The following is a 17,600-nucleotide window of genomic DNA, read 5'->3' as shown; positions in this document are numbered from 1 at the left end:
GTAGATGTCAGATTAGCCAAAAAGCTAGAACATTGATACTAGCTATACTCCAAAAATAACCTAAAATTCCTTAGTTAACTAGTCAAAATAATAGCATGTTGCTAAAATAGAAGCTAAACACTAAATTAGCCCATAAAAACCTCAGTAGATTACAAATTACCCAAACATGTTAGGGATGTTGCTAAAATATTAGCTAAACTCCAAATTAGTGTAAAAAAAAAAAGTAGATTCCAAATTAGCCAAAAAAGCTTGCACATTGCTTAAATACTAGCTAAACTCGAAAAAAGCCTAAAATTATTCAAACGAAATTAGGCAAACACGTTAACAAGTTGCTAAAATGGAAGCTAAACTCCAAATTATCCTATTAAAACCCCAGTGGATAACTGATTACCCAGAAGTGTTAGCATGTTGCTAAAATATTAGCTAAACCCCAAATTAGTGTAAGAAAAAACCCCAGTAGATGCCAAATTAGCCAAAAAGGCTAACACATTGTTTAAAAACTAGCTAAATTAAAAAAGCCTAAAATTCCTCAAACTGAATTAGTCAAAGACACTAGCGTGTTGCTAAAATAGAAGCTAAACTGTAAATTATCCTATTAAAACCCCACTAGATGCCAAATTACCCAAAAATGTTAGCATGTTGCTAAAATATTAGCTAAACTCCAAATTAGCATCAAAAAACCCCAGTAGATGCCATCTTGGCCAAAAAAAAGCTAACACGTTGTTTAAATACTAGTCAAACTCCAAAAAAGCCTAAAATTCTTCAGACTAAATTAGTCAAAGGTGTTAGCGTATTGCTAAAATAGAAGCTAAACTACAAATTAACCAATAAAAAACCCCAGTAGATAACTGATTACCCAAAAATGTTAGCATGTTGCTAAAATATCAGCTAAACTCAAAATTAGCATAAAATACTCAGCAAATAACAAATTAACAAAAAATGTTAGCATGTTGCTAAAATATTAGCTAAACTCCAAATTAGCGTTAAAAAAAACCTCAGTAGATGCCAAATAAGCCAAAAACGTTAGCATGTTGCCAAATTATTAGCTCAACTCCTATTTTTTTTTTGAAAATTACTAAGAGATAAAAATACATGAATATATTTAAAGGCTTGTCGCTAATCTATTTAAAACGTTGACATTTGAAGGTCTTCTCATTTATCTTCTATGGGGTATTTTTGTTCAAAATTTCAAAAACTATCAAATTTATGGATACAAAACAATACAGGCAGAAATTATGGAGTGAAAATAGACTCTCTGGTTTGTGGGTGTGTAATTCTTGATTTGTAACTCATAATATATTGTGTGCATAAGTAAAAATATTACAAAATAAAAAAAAATACAATTTACACACACACAAATTTAAATTAAAACAGCTTAAAACTAATTACACCTGCAAATCTTTAACATTCACTTGTTACACAAGTGCTTCAGTTATGCGGGAATCTATGGTGGGTGATGCATTCAAGTACTACTAGAATGCTGGTTCATCAGTTTTCTTATCAAATTCTTAACTATGATCTTAACTTAGATTGTTATTAATATCTGGTGAAACTTGACATTTTCCCACTTTCTTAAAAATACATTCTTGATAAGATTTGAATGTGTAATTAGTTTCAAGGTGTTGTAATTCTAATTTGTTCGTGTGTATTTTGCATTTTTTTTTAATTTTGTAAATTTTTTACATATGCACAAAACCTATTATACGAGTTAAAATTCAAGAATTAAGCACACACAAATCAAAAATTATGCACAAATCCTAATTTAGACACAAATCAAGAATTATGCACCAACAAATCTGAGACTATTTTCTCTCCATAAATTATGTCCTAAACATTTTAATACCACAAGAAATGTAAATTTTGCTAATTCTTTCTGCAGAAACGGATGGATTTTCTATATTTTACTTCATATTGATACAAAACTGTAAGAAAATAAAATGTTTACATATATAAAATGAAATAAAATGGCTAATATTTTGATTAAAAAGCTTAATTCTTTTTCGAGTCAGAAGGAGCTGTTCTCCTGGTGTGGGAGATGCTGTAGTGTTTGCATCATGAGGATGTTTGTGTTCTGAGCAGCATCCTGTGACCTTGTCGTCAGTCTTTATGTTGTATAAACGCACATCTAACCGAGCAGAACTGAGGTGGATCCTTCACGCTCCGTTATCCTGCAACATTACCCAACTCTGAAATAGACTTTGTGTAACTCCCGAGTATCACGGCTAGAACGGCAGACAATAGGATGAATCAATGCCATCATGGTGGATTAGATCCAGTATGTGCAATTAGAGATGTGTTGTCCTCGGGGCAAAACCCGATGCTAAAGACAGGAGATGCTGCGACTCACATGATTGTGCTGTGACTGTCTTCTGAGGCTCTGCGTGTGTGAAAAGTTGTTCTTTTGGAATCGGAGAGTGGGGAGCGCCTCTGTGCTCTCATTGTCCTCCACGCAGAGCTCAGAAGCAGCCGGGAAGCGTCTCCGTCCGGGCGATGTGGAGCCGTGGGAGGACGATGGAGAGTGAGAAGTTGAAGGTACAGTTTGAATGTTTCGTGTCACAGAAAGACCCTTTTATTCCTAATGTTTTTTTGTTCCTGCTCTGTAGGCTCTGAATTAGTTCTTTGAAAAAGCGAGGAAGGTGCTCGGCTCTTCAGAGACTACCCGGCCTTGTGAGGAGCTGCTGACTTCATGGGTTCTGCTTTTAAGAGGTTCTGTATGCAGTTCTGCTGCTGCTGCTGCGCCGACGACGAGGACGACGACGATGAGAAGCAGCCGCTCGTCACGTAAGACCAGAAGATAACCCCTATTTCAGAGATGATTGGGATGGAGTAGTGGTTAGAACTCTTGCCTCAAAGCAAGAAGGTCTTAGTTTGAGTAGGGACCTTTCTGTGTGCATGTTCTCCCCGAGCATGTGTGGCGACCCATCCAGGGTGTATCCTGGCTTTGACCCCAAAAGGGACAAACGGTTAAGAAGTATTATTATACTCAAAGTTGATGTGATCACGTCTATGTCTTTGTGTGAACGCAGCCCAGATCCGTTGGACTATTTCACCCGTGAAGTCCAAAAGCGGCGAGATGAGGAGACCAATCTATGGAGTGAACCCGGAGACCCCAGCCACTCGGAGAGGGCCGACGACCGAACCCTGTACACCCTCCTGCAAGCTAGGAACAAAACCCGCATGGGATCCACGGTGAGTTTCTGAAACTCTTCTGTTTTAACTCGACCAGAGTTAAGTTTGTGTCTACCGAAGGGCTACCGTCGTCTGAGCGTCGACATCGAGGCCATGAGAGACGTGCGCAGAGAAGTCCGGGACAAGTGGAAAACCATCCTGGAGAATCTAGGTAGATCTAGGAGGTGACGGGTGATTCGTGGTGTCGACAGCGCGGTCATGTCGGTGTCCTCCTGCAGGTTTCATGGCCGAGGCGGACTCTCTGCTGACGGTGTCGGCCGGGGCCTCACATGACCGCATGCGTAACGCCCCGGCAGCACGGGCCATGCTTCATTCTCTGCACTCGGAGACCTCCATCTTCTGCACCAGAGAGCCCCCTCCAGAGAGATATCTGTTCATCCTGGTGAGCAGGAGAGCAGACTGACATGGTGTCAAAACCTTCAGCTTGTTCAGGACATTACTACTCGTATTTTTGGGATTCATAAATGTCAAAAGTTTTAAGTAGATTAGCAACAATGCTAACGTTTTTGCCCAAATTATCTACTGAAGTTTTCATACACTAATTTGGAGTTTAGCTTCTATTTTAGCAACGGGCTAACGTTTGTAATTTACTGAGGAATTTTAGGCTATTTTGGAGTTTAGCTAGTATTTAAGCAACGTGCTAGCTTTTTTTTGGGGTAATTTAGCATCTACTGAGGTCCTTTATTCTAGTTTGGAGTCTAGCTAATATTGTAGCAACATGCTAACGTTTTTGGCTAATTTGTTATTGACTAAAGTCTTTGTAGGCTACTTTATAGTTTAGCTAATATTTTAACAACATGCTAACATTTTTAACTAATTTAGTTTACTAAGGAATTTTAGGCTATTTTGGAGTTTAGCTAGTATTTAAGCAATGAGCTAGCTTTTTTAGCTAACTTGGCATCTACTGAGGTTCTTTATGCTAATTTCGGGTTTAGCTAATATTTTAGCAACATGCAACCTTTTTTTGTTAATTTGTTATCTACTGAAGTTTTTATAGGCTATGTTAGAGTTTACTTCTATTTTAGCAGGAGGCTAACCTTTTGACTAATTTACTTTACTGAAGAATTTTAGGCTATTTTGGAGCTTAGCTAGTACTTAACCAATGTCATAGCATTTTTGACTAACTAGGCATCTACTGAAGTTTTGTTTGCTAATTTGGAGTTTAGCTTCTATTTTAGAAACAAACAAATGTTTTTACTAATTTAGTTTACTAAGGAATTTGAGGCTATTTTGGAGTCTAGCTATATTTAAGCAATGTGCTAGCTTTTTGGCTAATTTGACATCTACTGAGGTTTTTTATGCTAATTTGAAGTTTAGCTAATATTTTAGCTACATGCTAACGTTTTTGTTTTGTTATCTACTGAGGTTTTTTTAGGCCAATTTTGAATTAAGCTTCTATTTTAGCAACATGCTAACGTTTTTTTAATAATTTGTTATCTTCTTGGGCTTTTAAGGTCAATTTAGGGTTTAGCTACTATTTAAGCAACATGCTAACGTTTTTGACTAATTTAGTTTACTGAGGAATTTTAGACTATTTTGGAGTTTAGCTAGTATTTAAGCAATGTTCTATTTTATTTTATTTTTTTGGTTAATTTGGTACCTACTGAGGCTTTTTTTTGTTTTGTTTTTTTTTTTTTGCTAATTTGGAGTTTAGCTAATATTTCAGGAACATACGAGCATTTCTTGCTAATTTGTTATCTACTGGGGCTTTTTAGGGTAATTTAGAGTTTAGCTTCTAGTTTAGCAACATGCTAACGTTTTTAGTTTAGCTAGTATTTAAGTAATGTGCTATTTTTTTATTTTTATTTTTTTTTGCAAATTTGGCATCTATTGGGGGTTTTGGGGCTAATTTGGAGTCATATTTAAGTAACACACTAAATATTTGTTTTGCAAAATCGGCATGTGTTAGGCATTTTTAAACAATTTTACTACAGAAAATATTCAGAAATGTGGGTCAACTTCAGTACTCTTTCATTGTTTATTAACGAAATTTAAAGTCCTTTAACAAATTTAACATTTTGTAAATAGCTTTTGCATTTACAGCAAATCCCTTCAGCAATTAAAGTAAATTACGTCACAATTTTCAGCAAAAAGCTTCAGCATCTTCAGCCACTACTTTCAGCAAGAAACATTCTCACTAGCATTGTCGCAGGTAATGCAGCTTTTCTATTTGCTGAATGTTCTCACACTGAGTTCACCTTTCTCACAGGATCGTCTCATCTACCTCGACATTGCGGATGACTTTTTGGCAAAGGCGAGACGCTTCTATCCTCCAAAGGAGGACTCCGACGAGGAGCCGACCGGCCTCTCTATCAACCTCCCGCTTCTCCTGGCCAGGGTGGAGGCCTTGAACGGAGGAGGTGATGAAGACGAGAGCGAGAGGGACGAGGAGAACATGAGTGACTGATGCTTACACCTGCAGTGATAACAGACAGGAGCCAGGGGGCAGTATTCGTCAACCCTAAAATGCTGCCTCTGGATGCAATTTCATCTGAATGTTTTGCCACCTTTTTTTCCCGCTTGAATCTTCACTCTCTTAAAAGGTCGCTTCGGTTCCATAAAGTTGTTGTTTCTTCACAAAGGAATTTCCAGCCTGTTCTTTGTTCTGCGAAGCTTCAGGGTAAAAATGTTCTTTTCAGCACTGCAGCCCTGATATCATGTCCTGTGATTATCAGTCCTTTTTTTCACTTAAGCACATGATCAGACCCAGCGGTGCAAAAACAGCTCTCTAATCTGATGTCATCACTTGTTTTTTTATGATAAATTCACAAGTATGTGTGTCAAATTATTAATATTCGTGTTGGAGAATGCAAGAAAATGCTACGTGAACTTTGAAACGGTTTGAGAAATGATTGTGACCTCTAGCAGGGGAAAACACTGGAAAAGAGTGTGGAGGTTTGCGTTGGGACTGAAATAAAGTTTCTGCCTTAAAGCCCTGTCACATGCTGTGGAAAAGTTTCCAGTCAGTCAAAGCTGACGTGCCTGACAGGGAAGGCTCCCCTCAAAACAATTTGAAATGCCGAGCAGAATGAAACCTACGTGGCAAGTGTGGCAAGTTTAGCATATTCATATTCCCAACAAAGCGGCCTCTTGTTGGAGAGAAAATCCGATTGCACGCTTGTGATGGCTCTGATGTGATGGAGCAGCCTCTGAGGTCAGACCGGGCTGCAGGATGCATGCCGGGCGCAGTGCGATCAGCTGCTTGCTGTTATGCAAGAGACACCCAGCAGTGAGGACAGTCTCTTGACAGATAGGAAGTTTGTGTGAGTAAGAACTTTACTTTCCCCAGAGTTTTCTTTCTGTTAAGCCAGCACTTTGTGTCAGGCTAACCTGTGTAGGAGGTTAGCCGCTCTGTCACAATAAAAAACAAATATTCTCCACGTGTTTCGCCTGGCCTGAACTACGTCTTCCTCGGCCTTCTCCTCCCACACACTTCCTCTCCCCCCCCCTATCGCTGACAGCTCATTTAAATGTCACTTTGGAGCAGCTGGGGCGGCATTATTACGCAACACAAAGTTGCTCCTAGCACCTCATCATTGCTCACCTTTGCTGGCTCTCCTCTGGCTTCATTAGCTCTGAGTGACTCACGGCGAAGAGGGAAAGGTCGCGTACAAGTACAACAAAAATAAAAATCAGATTGAACTCAAAAAGCAAAAGTACTGTAACCACTGATGTGAAGATTTGGGGAATTTAGTGTTAGCAGCTTCAAAATGAAGTTCTTTGATGAGTTAGCTCTTAACACCTGATGCTAAAACACAAAATCTTTAACATACTGTAACTCAGGGGTGTCAAACTCAATCACACAGGGAGGTAAAATCCAAAACACACTTTAGGTCACGGGCCGAACAGGACAAACATTTATTGAACACTCTAAAACTAAGTTTTAAAACTGTAAAATTGTAACTTTTTAACATATTTAGGAAGTAGATATATAGCATTAGCTGCAATAATGTTAGTGTGAATTCTGTAAGATGAATTTGGCTGCTGAAGATGCTAGTGCTGATAGCTGAAAATGCTGAAATTGATAGCTAAAAACACTGAAGCTGATAGCCAAAACAGATAGCATGTAGCTAAGATTGATAGCTAAATCTCAAAATATAAAAAAAGGGGAAAAAAACCTAAATTACCAAAAACAGCTAGCATGTAAATATTAGCTTAACTCCAAAACAGCCTAAAAAAACGAAAAAAAGCTTAAATTAGCCAAAACAGCTAGTATGTAGCTAAGATTGATAGCTAAATCTCAAAATATCCGAAAAAACGGGGGAAAAAAAACCTAAATTAGCAAAAACAGCTAGCGTGTAAATATTAGCTTAATTCCAAAACAGCTTAAAAAAAAGCCTAAATTAGCCAAAAAAGCTAGCGTGTACATATTAACTTGACTCTAAAACAGCCTAAAAAACTTTGAAAAAGAGCTTAAATTAGCCAAAACAGCTAGCATGTAGCTAAAAAATATTAGCTAAACTCCAAAATAGCCCCCCCCAAAATCTTAGTAAATACCAAAATAGTCCAATAAACTTAAACCTTAGATAACTTTCAATATTTTACTCTCCATAAAATATATACTTTGTCAAAGTTATACAAGTTAGAAATGAGTGCAAGATCACATGGGGCTATTAATAATAATAAAATAAAATGATCTGCAGGGCCGGATAGAATTACCCGGAGCGTGCAGGGCCGACTCTGGGCACGGGCGATACACACCTAGGGCTCCATCTGCTGGACGGGGCGCCAAATTGCAATGATTTTTTTTTTGTCTGTTTTTTTTTTCATATATATATATATATATATAGTTTAAAACCACACACCACTCATTTTGTGTAAAAGTCTTAAAAAATGTAATAATTAAAACCATAAATAAATAGCTCAAAAGTTTGACATAATCAATAATTTTGCCTGGTGTAGCTCCTGTCAATGCGAGGTGTGGCGGGGTCGTTATCTGTTTGTGCTTCTTTAAAACTGTAAGGATAAAAACACAGCAAAACAAGCCTTCAAGGACAGCTATAAGGTAAAAAAAAAGGATGAAGAGGAGGAAAAAACAGATTCAAAGCAGACGTTTGTCTGTTTTATCTACATTTAGTTGCTTGGAAATTCACCCCTCCCCCCCATTTTGGTCGAAAATTTTTTTCTTTTCTCTTTTTAAACCCTTAACAACGGACATCTTAAAACCTTAAACACTAGAGATGCCTGCTGAAAGATCTACCATGCTGAGAGAAACGTAAAATGTTACTGCGGTGGTTAACAAGGCCGCCTCCCTTTACGGAGGTTGGGGGTTTACGTCTCGCTTAGGGAGAAATTCAACGTAAATCCAGCACATTCTGAAGAGGAAAAGCATAAAAATGGTGACACTGGTGAGGATAATGAGCAGCAGATGGTGGTGACGACGAGGAGGAGGGAACATTATCATTAACATTATCTGATGGGAGAAAGAGTGAGGAAGTAACAGAGGAGATTCCAGAGAGGGCTCCCTCTGGTGGTTGGAGGTGGAACTGGAAGTGTTGTGACCCCTGGCAATCACCTAGCTTTGCTACAAGAACATGCCTAAAAAACACAAGTTTGGGTCTTTACACAGCAATATATCCATGGAATATACTTAAAACAATATGCATATAAATATATATATATATACAGCTTTTGTGCAAAAAGAAATTTAAAAGCGAAGTAGCTTCCAAACCAGACAGAGTCTGTCTCCAAAACTCTCAGAGATTATTTTGAAGTTAAGTCATACTCACTGGACACAAATCTCGCAGCTCATCCAAGTGATTTTTTTTGTCTGACACCACTTGGATGAGTGGCGAAATGTTTAAAGGAAGATGTCTTTAAGCCCAGTTGCCATGGCACGACTTCGAGACAATGTCACCTGGATGAATGAGAACCTAAATGACCTTTTTTCATATTATATCTACAAAACTAAACCCAGAACTAGTAGAGTACTAATGAAATGCTGTTCAGTTAAAAATATATATTTTTTTTGTTTGAGGAAAAGAAATCCTGCCACAGAACACGGGGGTGGTGGTGTCATGGTTTGTGCTAGTTCTTTTTTTTTTTCTTTCACAGTAAATTTTGTAATTTTAGGACAATTATTAATGTTTTTTGTAATCCAGCAGTAAAACTTCTAAAAAATATGCACAAACTGGAGATATTTTTTCATATACTTTATGCCTTTTCTCATTAAAATCTATAAATTAATTAATATGTGGGAAATAATGTTTTTTTTAAACATTTAAAATAATTTCTTATTTTTAAGAACTTCTTTTTTAAATCATAGAAAAAGCTAAATAGCTGAAAATATATGAAATTTCCAGACAAACAAACAAACGTGTGAGCTGGAATATTATCTTCTATAAATGTCTGTTCAAATAATTGCAAATTTATGTGAACTTCTCATTTCAGTTTCATTTTCCAAACACAGATTTTAGCTCACGTTTGTAAAATATTGCTCAGACAGCAGCTCTTTCTTATTTCCGTGGGGGTGCCAAAGGGTCAACAGGAACATGAGGATCAGGAGGAGCTGATGAAAGCGCTGAGGTCAAAGGACAGACATCTCTCAGGTCAGGAGGGGCTTCCAAACAGATGCTACAACCTAAACGGCACTTTGGTTAAAAATACTCAAGTCAAGCTTTTGACCTCGTTCTAACCCAGGTTACGTGGTAAACATGTCATGTGAGAGCGCCCACAAACACCCCAGCATTTGTGTTACTGTTTATGGTGGACTGGAAAAACCCCATGAGTGAATCCCAGCAGAAACATGATTGAGAAGACATGATTTATTTACAGATTTTACTCCGGTTCAATCCCGTCCGACACACAGAACGTGATCAGAATTCACTGCATTAACATTAACTGCATTAAATGAGTCAAAAGTTCTTCAAATGAGCAAAAAATTCTGTTAGGGTAACAAAAAAATCCTTATTTTCAGAGAAAAAGTCACTATTCTACTACTGTAAAACTTTCTCGGGAAGATTATTTTTCTTATAAGACGTAAAGTGACACATTATATGGAAAAATGTTACTTTTCCAAACAAGTTGTTAAAATGCATTCAATACAAAAGGTGTTTCTATTATTTTAATTTAAAAAATTAAATAAAATTTGTTTTAGTAAAATTTCTAAAAAAAAAAATGTTTTGATGCCCTTTTAAGACAAAATTAAAGCCTGAAATGAGCAATAAAGACTCATATTTAAGTAAATGTTCTGGTAACTGGAAACATCTTGTACTAAAATAGTTTTATATCTTCAAATAAGGTGTATTTATATACTTTATCCCCAAATATAACCTATTTTGAGCTGGTAAACAGTCTTCCAAACCATATTTATCTTAAGGGTTAGAGTTACAGAATTTAAAAATGAAACATAAGTTTACCTATAATCTTCCGTCTTGCTCTTGTTAAACACATTTTTCTGTGTTGTGAGTCAAATTAAACCATCCAGTTTCTCTAAATTGAGCAAATCTGTCCCTTAAAATAAGTCCACTCATTTTTCCCTAATAAACTTCTGCTTAAAAACAACTTTTTTAAAGAACTTTTGCCTAAAAAAAAAAGTTTTCAAGGTCAAATGATTCTGCAAGATTTATTAAAGATTTTTGTCATAAAATAAATCGATACATATTTGTGAAAAGTAACTAGTAATTCAAATTTTGTCTTAAATCAAGTGTTAAAAGATATTTAAACTAGAAGCTAGACAAAAAAATGATGAGATGTTAGTTTTTGCAGAAAGACATTTACAAGAAATCAATGAAAATGCAGAAAATTCAAATTTTGGACTTTTATGCAAAAAAAAAACAAGAATGTAGAAAAATTAAAAGCTAAAAACAAAAGTAAATCAAATTAATGTTGTGACGAACAATAAACATTTATGAATTCAAGACTAATATAGTCATATAGAATCGTCTATTTCAGTCAGTTTTGCATCATTACTTTCCTAAACATAATACTAAAATTTAGTTTAATATTTAATAGAATCATAAAATCACTAAGAAAACTAGTAAAAAAAAAACTAAATAACATTTCTAACCTAACATTTCTTTAAACAAGCAAACAAATCTGCCAATGGGGGAAGAAAAACAGTCCAACAAAGATTTCTTATTTTAAGAAAATAGTTGTAGTCCCTTGAGAAATGTTTTCTTAAACTAAGATGATTTTCCTATTTCTTGATAAGATTATATTTATAGACATTTTTCTTAAAACAAAGTTCTTTTTACCTTTTTAAGATTCAAATTTCGAAGAGATATACAGTTTATTTACCCAAATGCAGTGGTAAAGGTTTATTTCAGTTGAGATTATATAAGTTCGCTTCCTCCTTTTTAAGCAATCTTGAAATAAACCCTTTCATCCATTTATCCAATTTTGCTTTTTTACTTATTATTATTAAAGTCTTTTTCACATTTCTTTTTTTCTTTAACAATTTTCTTCTTTTTGGCTCATTAAAAACATTAAAAGCTGTTCCGGGTCTCATTTGGACGACATAAACACCAGCTATAGATGACATGAAGTAATTAATAACCTCTTCATGTTTGAATTAATTTCCAACTATATTTAAAAAAAATATTCTTCAGTGTTTTTCCTTTCAAAGTGATGCTGTATTATGTAAAGTCATGGATTAAATGGACTAAAAAGCAACATACAGTATCAAAAGGGATAAAATTCTCCTATTGCAAAAGAAGCAACAATGATTTATTCGTTTATTTTCTATTTATTTTCGAGGTTCCGATCTCTGTGCTCATCCCTAAAAGAGTATCTGTCACTGACAGCAGTTACTGGAAAAGTTTAGTTATTTTCTCCCACAGTCGTCACGGTGATACAGATCCACTGAAGATCACAAACTCTTACAAATAATAACACAGGATTTTCAAAAAGATATTTTTGTTCAGAAGTTAAAAATAATCCTCTCCTGAAAAACATGGATTTATGAGGCTCCTGACGTGACATTTGTGGTTGCTATGGTTTCACAACACGTCTGAGGTTGTGACATTTCGTATTTCTGCTGTCCAGAGAAAATATGGAGGATTGTTGGAGCTAAAAACGTACAATCGGGTTAACAAGAGGATAAAACGAACACCACAATCCATATTGTTGTTATTGTTGTGTCGTCTTGTCGTTGGGGGGGTCGTGTTCTGTGCTGTGAGCGATAAGTGATCCCTGCTCTGTGGTGAAATCAGTGCCCCGTTCGGATGAATGAGTCAGAGACGAAGACCGGTAGTGAGCAGAGATCTGTCGGAGTGTACGCTTCTCGCTCTGTAACCTGAGCTGATTACGGCGCGCTCTGTCACCACGTTCATGAATCAGGAGGAAGATCAGCCGGCCTTTGATGACTGATGCTGTCGTAAAATCTCAGCAAATAGTTCTTCATGATTGCTTAACGGCAGATTAAAGCGGCTATAGTCCATGTCATAATTTACCTGAAAAATGGCTGTGAGATTAGATTGCTCCAAGGCAGCAAAGACAAGTGGGTCCCATGTAAAAGTGGGCAGAAAATGTTGCCCTGAATGAGCCTAAGTCAGAGGTCGGCAACCTGTGGCAGTAAAAGAGCCATTTGAGCTTGTTTTCCTACTTTAACCTTTTTTACTTTAACCTTTAAAAAAATTGGATTTGCATTCATGACCTTATTTTTTTAAATAAATATGAATTATGTCTATTTTTGGCACGAAACGAAAGCAAAAATCTAAAAAGAAACTAGCATCTCTGAAAACGTTTTTGCCTTTTACTTTTAGTAGAGGCCACATTAGCGAAAAAGCTAGCTTGTTGCTCAATTACTAGCTGAACTCCTAAATGGCCTAAAATTTCTCAGTAAACTAAATTAGTCCGAAAAGTTAGCCTGTTCCTAAAATAGAAGCTAAACTCTAAGTTATCCCCTCAAAAAAACGTCAGTAGATAAAAAATTATCAAAAATCATCAGCATGTTTATAACTTATTAGCTAAACCCCAAATTAGCATAAAACTCCTCAGTAAACTAAAATATTCAGCAGTTGCTAAAACAGAAGCTAAACTCCAAATTAGCCTTAAAACTCCAGTAGATAACAGATTAGCCAAAAACGTTAGCATGTTGCTAAAATAACAGCTAATCTCCAAATTTCTGAAAATTACCATTTCAGTTTTCTTTAGCCAGAGAGCCACCATGGAGAGATTAAAGAGCTGCAGGTTGCAGACCCCTGGCTTAAGTGGAAACTCAGTAGGTCGGCTCGCTATGCTAGCCAGCCACCCGGTGGACAGTGTAGTGAGCTAGCAAGAACCGGCAGAGCTAGCTTACTATGCTATTGGCTTGAGTAGGCACTCAGTAGGCCTACTTACTACGCTAACCAGCCGCCCGGTCAACTGTGTAGTGAGCTAGCGAGGATTGGCAGAGCTAGCTTGCTATGCTATTGGCTCAGTAGTTAAGCTTGCCATGCTAACCAGCTGCCTGGTGAACTGTGTAGCACCGGCAGCTAGCTTGCTATGCTATACGCTTAAGTGGAAACTCTGAATGTTGGCTCACTAAAATAGCGAGCTGCCCAGTGGACGGTGTAGTGAGCTAGCGAGAGCCAGCAGAGCTAAATTTAATAATAAAGCTCCCAATTTTTTTTTTTTTTTTGATTTGTTGGCTCAAATCAGATTTTATATACAGTCTATTTCCCCTAATACTAACAAAAAAAATGTCATCTTTCCCAGCTTTATAATTTAATACAATTTCGTTTTTGTGTGTGTACCCTCTTCTGGTGTCTATTTTGAACAATTAATGTACAGTTTAATGTTATTTGTTATTTACTGCATGTCACTTTTTTTTTTTTTTTAAGAAAAGAAAAATACTTAGCAGAGCTAGTTTGCTATGCTATTCTTCTTGCTAGCTCACCATACCGTCCAATGGGTGGCTTGCTAGCATAGCAAACCGATCTACTGACTGCCCACTTAACCCCTTAACGCCTGAATTAATTAAAAAAAAAAGATATTCGTTTATGTAACTTTTAAACATAATTATGAAGTAGATATATAGCATTACTGTGATAATGCTAGTGTGAATGCTGTAAGCTGAATTTGGCTAGTGCTGACAGCTGAAAATGATGAAGCTGATAGCCAGATAACATATTAGTTAAATCCCAAATTAACCTAAAAAACTAGAAAAAACGTAGGTTAGCCAAAACAGCTAGCATGTAACTAACATTTTAGCTAAGCTCCAAAAACAGCCTAAAAACATTAAATAGAAAAGCCTAAATTAGCCAAAGCTAGCATGTAGCTGAAAAAATAACTAAACTTCAAAACAACCTAAAAACTTAAAAAGAAAAGCTTAAATGAGCCAAAACAGCTAAAATGTTAGCTAAGCTACAAAAACAGCCTAAAAACCTTAAAAAGAAAAGCCTAAATTAGCCAAAGCTAGCATGTAGCTGAAAAAATAACTAAACTTCAAAACAACGTAAAAAATTAAAAAGAAAAGCTTAAATTAGCCAAAACAGCTAAAATGTAGCGAAAATGTTAGCTAAGTAAATGCTAGCTCCAAAAACACCCTAAAAATCTTAAAAAGAAAACCCTAAATATGCCAAAGCTAGCATGTAGCTGAAATGTTAGCTTAACTCCAAAATAGCCTAAAAATCTCAGTAAATGCCAAAATAGTCCAAAAAGCTAGCAGAATGACAGTTTTTAAAACTGTAACTTTTTAACATAATTATGAATAATAAAAGGCAAGAATATTATTCCAGAATAAATCAACTTAAACCTTAATAACTTTCAATATTTTACTCTAAATAAAAATATATTTTGTCAAAATTATACAAGTCAGAAATAAGCGCAAGATAACAACGGGATATTAATAATAAAAAAAGAATCTTGACTTTGACACGTGTTTTAAGTAAAAACAACATTTAGGTAATTTTATAGCTAATTTGACTTGTCACAGATTTGAAACAACAGGCATTAAGGGGTTAAGCAAATTAAGCAAACATTAAATATTTAGATCTGATCTCAAAATATATTGTCCAAATATTTAGTTAAAAACTAAATATTTTGCTTGCATCTAAATATTTAGTTTTTACTTAAATATTTAGTTAAAAACTAAATATTTAGTAAAATAAAAAAAATATTTAGTTTAAAACCCAGAATTTAGCTTGGATCTAAATTGTTTGTTTAAAATTATATATTTAGCTTTTTGCTAAATATTTATTTTAAAACGATATGTCAGCTTATAAACTAAATATTTAATTTTCTGAAATTAAATATTTAGTTTGCACATTAAATATTTATATTTGATCTGAACCTTTATTGTCTATATATTTAGCTAAAAGCTAAATATTTAACTTGGATCTAAATATTTAGTTTTTAAACTAAATATTTAAATTGGATCGAAATCTTTAGTTTTTAAATAAATATTTAGTTAAAAGCTAAATATTTAATAAAATAAAAAAAGTAAATATTTTAGTAAAAACGTTTTTGTTTTTAATTATACATTTAGTTTTTTTGCTAGATATTTATTTTAAAATGATATGTCAGCTTATAAACTAAATATTTGATTTTATGTAATTAAAAATTTCGATTTGATCTGAACATTTATCGCAGATTTGAAACAACGGGCATTAAGGGGTTAAGCAAATGTGGGTAAAACCACAAACAAACCCATTCGGGGTCCACCTTTTTCTGCCCTCTTTTAAACCCTATGGGGTCCACTTGGCCTCACTGGGCTGTTGCTGCTTATGTCTGTCAAGACCCTCATCTTGTTGCTGTCTCCCTCCTTATATAATCTCTGTCTACTGAGCTGGAAAGTGTGGTGATTAAAAAGGTGACACAATCTGAGAATCAGGGGATTTTCCGCTCAATTACCCCCTCGGATGAGCTTCCAGCTGTCCGGGAATGAGACGCGCTGCACTCGGTGTCAGGTGGCGTCCACGCTGGTTGTGGAGTGACAACACGGATCAGGAATAGCAACAGGGCGTCTTTATAAACCCCGGGCAGACCCCAGAGCGAGAGCAAGCCTGAAACATCACTGACTCTCAAGCGAGCATCCTCAGGACAGCGGAGATCTTTCAAAGGGAAGAAGATGCCGATCTGCAGCGTGCTGGAGAAGAGTAACGGCGTGGTGGTGGGAGGTCAGCTGACCTGCAGCGTGCGGGAGGTGAACAATGCACAGAAGGAGAGCTACGCAGCCGACTGGGTCAGTGTTACCCTCAAGACTCAGCCCCAGGACAGGTGAGACATGTACCTCAAAGTCCTCGTCTTATGGAGAACATTTGGATTAAATTCTTGTAATCCACAGGCAAACCATGAACATGAAGGACATTTCCCGCCGGGAGACTCTGTCCCGGCAGTGGCAGGCCCGCTGCCTGCTCCAGTCCTGCCCCTCCGGCGTGGTCCGGGTGGGCACCGTGGAAACGGGGGTGAAGGAGCACCAACTGCTGCCCAAGAGAAACACGCTGCCCCTGCCCATCTTCGTCCCCACAGAGCTGGGCGTCCGATTGGGGCGCGGAGCCCCCCACACGGAGGAGGACTTGGCGCCTTTCCCAGCTCCGAACGGGCTCTGTCCTGGGAAGAGGACGGTGGACGAGATCACCAGGGACCTCCCGCCCGTCAAACCCGCCGTCATGGAGTTCGCCAAGTCGGCTCAAGTCCTGGGTCGCTCCGTGTCCCAGGAGGCCCAGAGGGGGTGAAGGAGGAAGTCAGAAAGAAGGGATGAGAACCGTTCAAGAATGGAAGAGAGGAACGTCTGTAGAGCTATAGAAAACTTAGTGTCTCACACTTTGATTTTAATGAATCTGAAGTATTTAATGTTTACATCTATGAATGGAAAATAACGCAGGTCAGAGAAAGTGACGGAAAGAGGGAGGAGAGTCGGAGAGGAGGGCTGTGATGAATCCTGGTTCCCTTCCAGGATCCACAAGATCTTTGTGGAGGGAACAGAATGCACTGGCACAATCACAATCACACACACACCGCTGCTTTCACATGTTTTTCTGCGTGTGTGTGTGCACTTAATGACATCTCCAGGCAGGGATTTAGAGAAAATAATAACCTGCTTTTTTACAGAGGAATATCTCATCTGCCTTGTTAGTTTATTTGTTTCCACAGCTGCATATTTATACTGGTGTGTAAATTATTTTTAAATGTTTGCTGGTTTGTTTTTGTTAGAAAATGATTATTTTTAATAATAAAAGTTGAAAAATCTCCTTTTTTTGTTTTTCTTTCTTTCTTTATCTAAGCAACAATTATAACTTACGATCTCAATTAGAAATGAACTGCAGGAATCAAAGCTGAACATTTACATTTTTAGATTCAAGCATTCTTTGAATAATACAAATAATTCAGCTTTTTAAAAAAAGTCAAACTGACAAAAGTCTAAATTAAAAATGAAGCAAGCATTAAAAAATGATGAGAATAACCAGACGTTGGAAACAGTCTGTCATGTGGCATCAAAGCAGAAGATATTTAAGGTGGACTGAGAAGGGATTTTCGGGAAGAATAAA

At 36.6% G+C, this 17,600-nt stretch overlaps 2 protein-coding genes across 2 annotated transcripts; both read left to right on the top strand.

Moving 5' to 3' along the window:
* Positions 1 to 1,064: 1,064 nt before the first annotated feature.
* On the top strand, positions 1,065 to 6,569 carry mreg (melanoregulin). Its single transcript, XM_024271298.2, has 6 exons — positions 1,065 to 2,532; positions 2,604 to 2,781; positions 3,027 to 3,189; positions 3,250 to 3,340; positions 3,408 to 3,571; positions 5,399 to 6,569. Exons 2-6 carry the CDS (start codon positions 2,687 to 2,689, stop codon positions 5,594 to 5,596), a joined length of 711 nt encoding a protein of 236 aa, XP_024127066.1. The 5' UTR covers positions 1,065 to 2,532; positions 2,604 to 2,686; the 3' UTR covers positions 5,597 to 6,569.
* Positions 6,570 to 16,104: 9,535 nt separating this feature from the next.
* Positions 16,105 to 17,303, top strand: tcap (titin-cap (telethonin)). The gene is made up of 2 exons (XM_024272407.2): positions 16,105 to 16,329; positions 16,397 to 17,303. Exons 1-2 carry the CDS (start codon positions 16,181 to 16,183, stop codon positions 16,785 to 16,787), a joined length of 540 nt encoding a protein of 179 aa, XP_024128175.1. The 5' UTR covers positions 16,105 to 16,180; the 3' UTR covers positions 16,788 to 17,303.
* Positions 17,304 to 17,600: the final 297 nt, after the last annotated feature.

Source organism: Oryzias melastigma, linkage group LG8, assembly GCF_002922805.2.
Source record: "Oryzias melastigma strain HK-1 linkage group LG8, ASM292280v2, whole genome shotgun sequence".
Classification (NCBI taxonomy): Eukaryota; Metazoa; Chordata; class Actinopteri; order Beloniformes; family Adrianichthyidae; genus Oryzias; species Oryzias melastigma.
The sequence above is the reverse complement of the archived record's forward strand: the minus strand, read 5'-3'. Positions and strand labels throughout refer to the sequence as shown.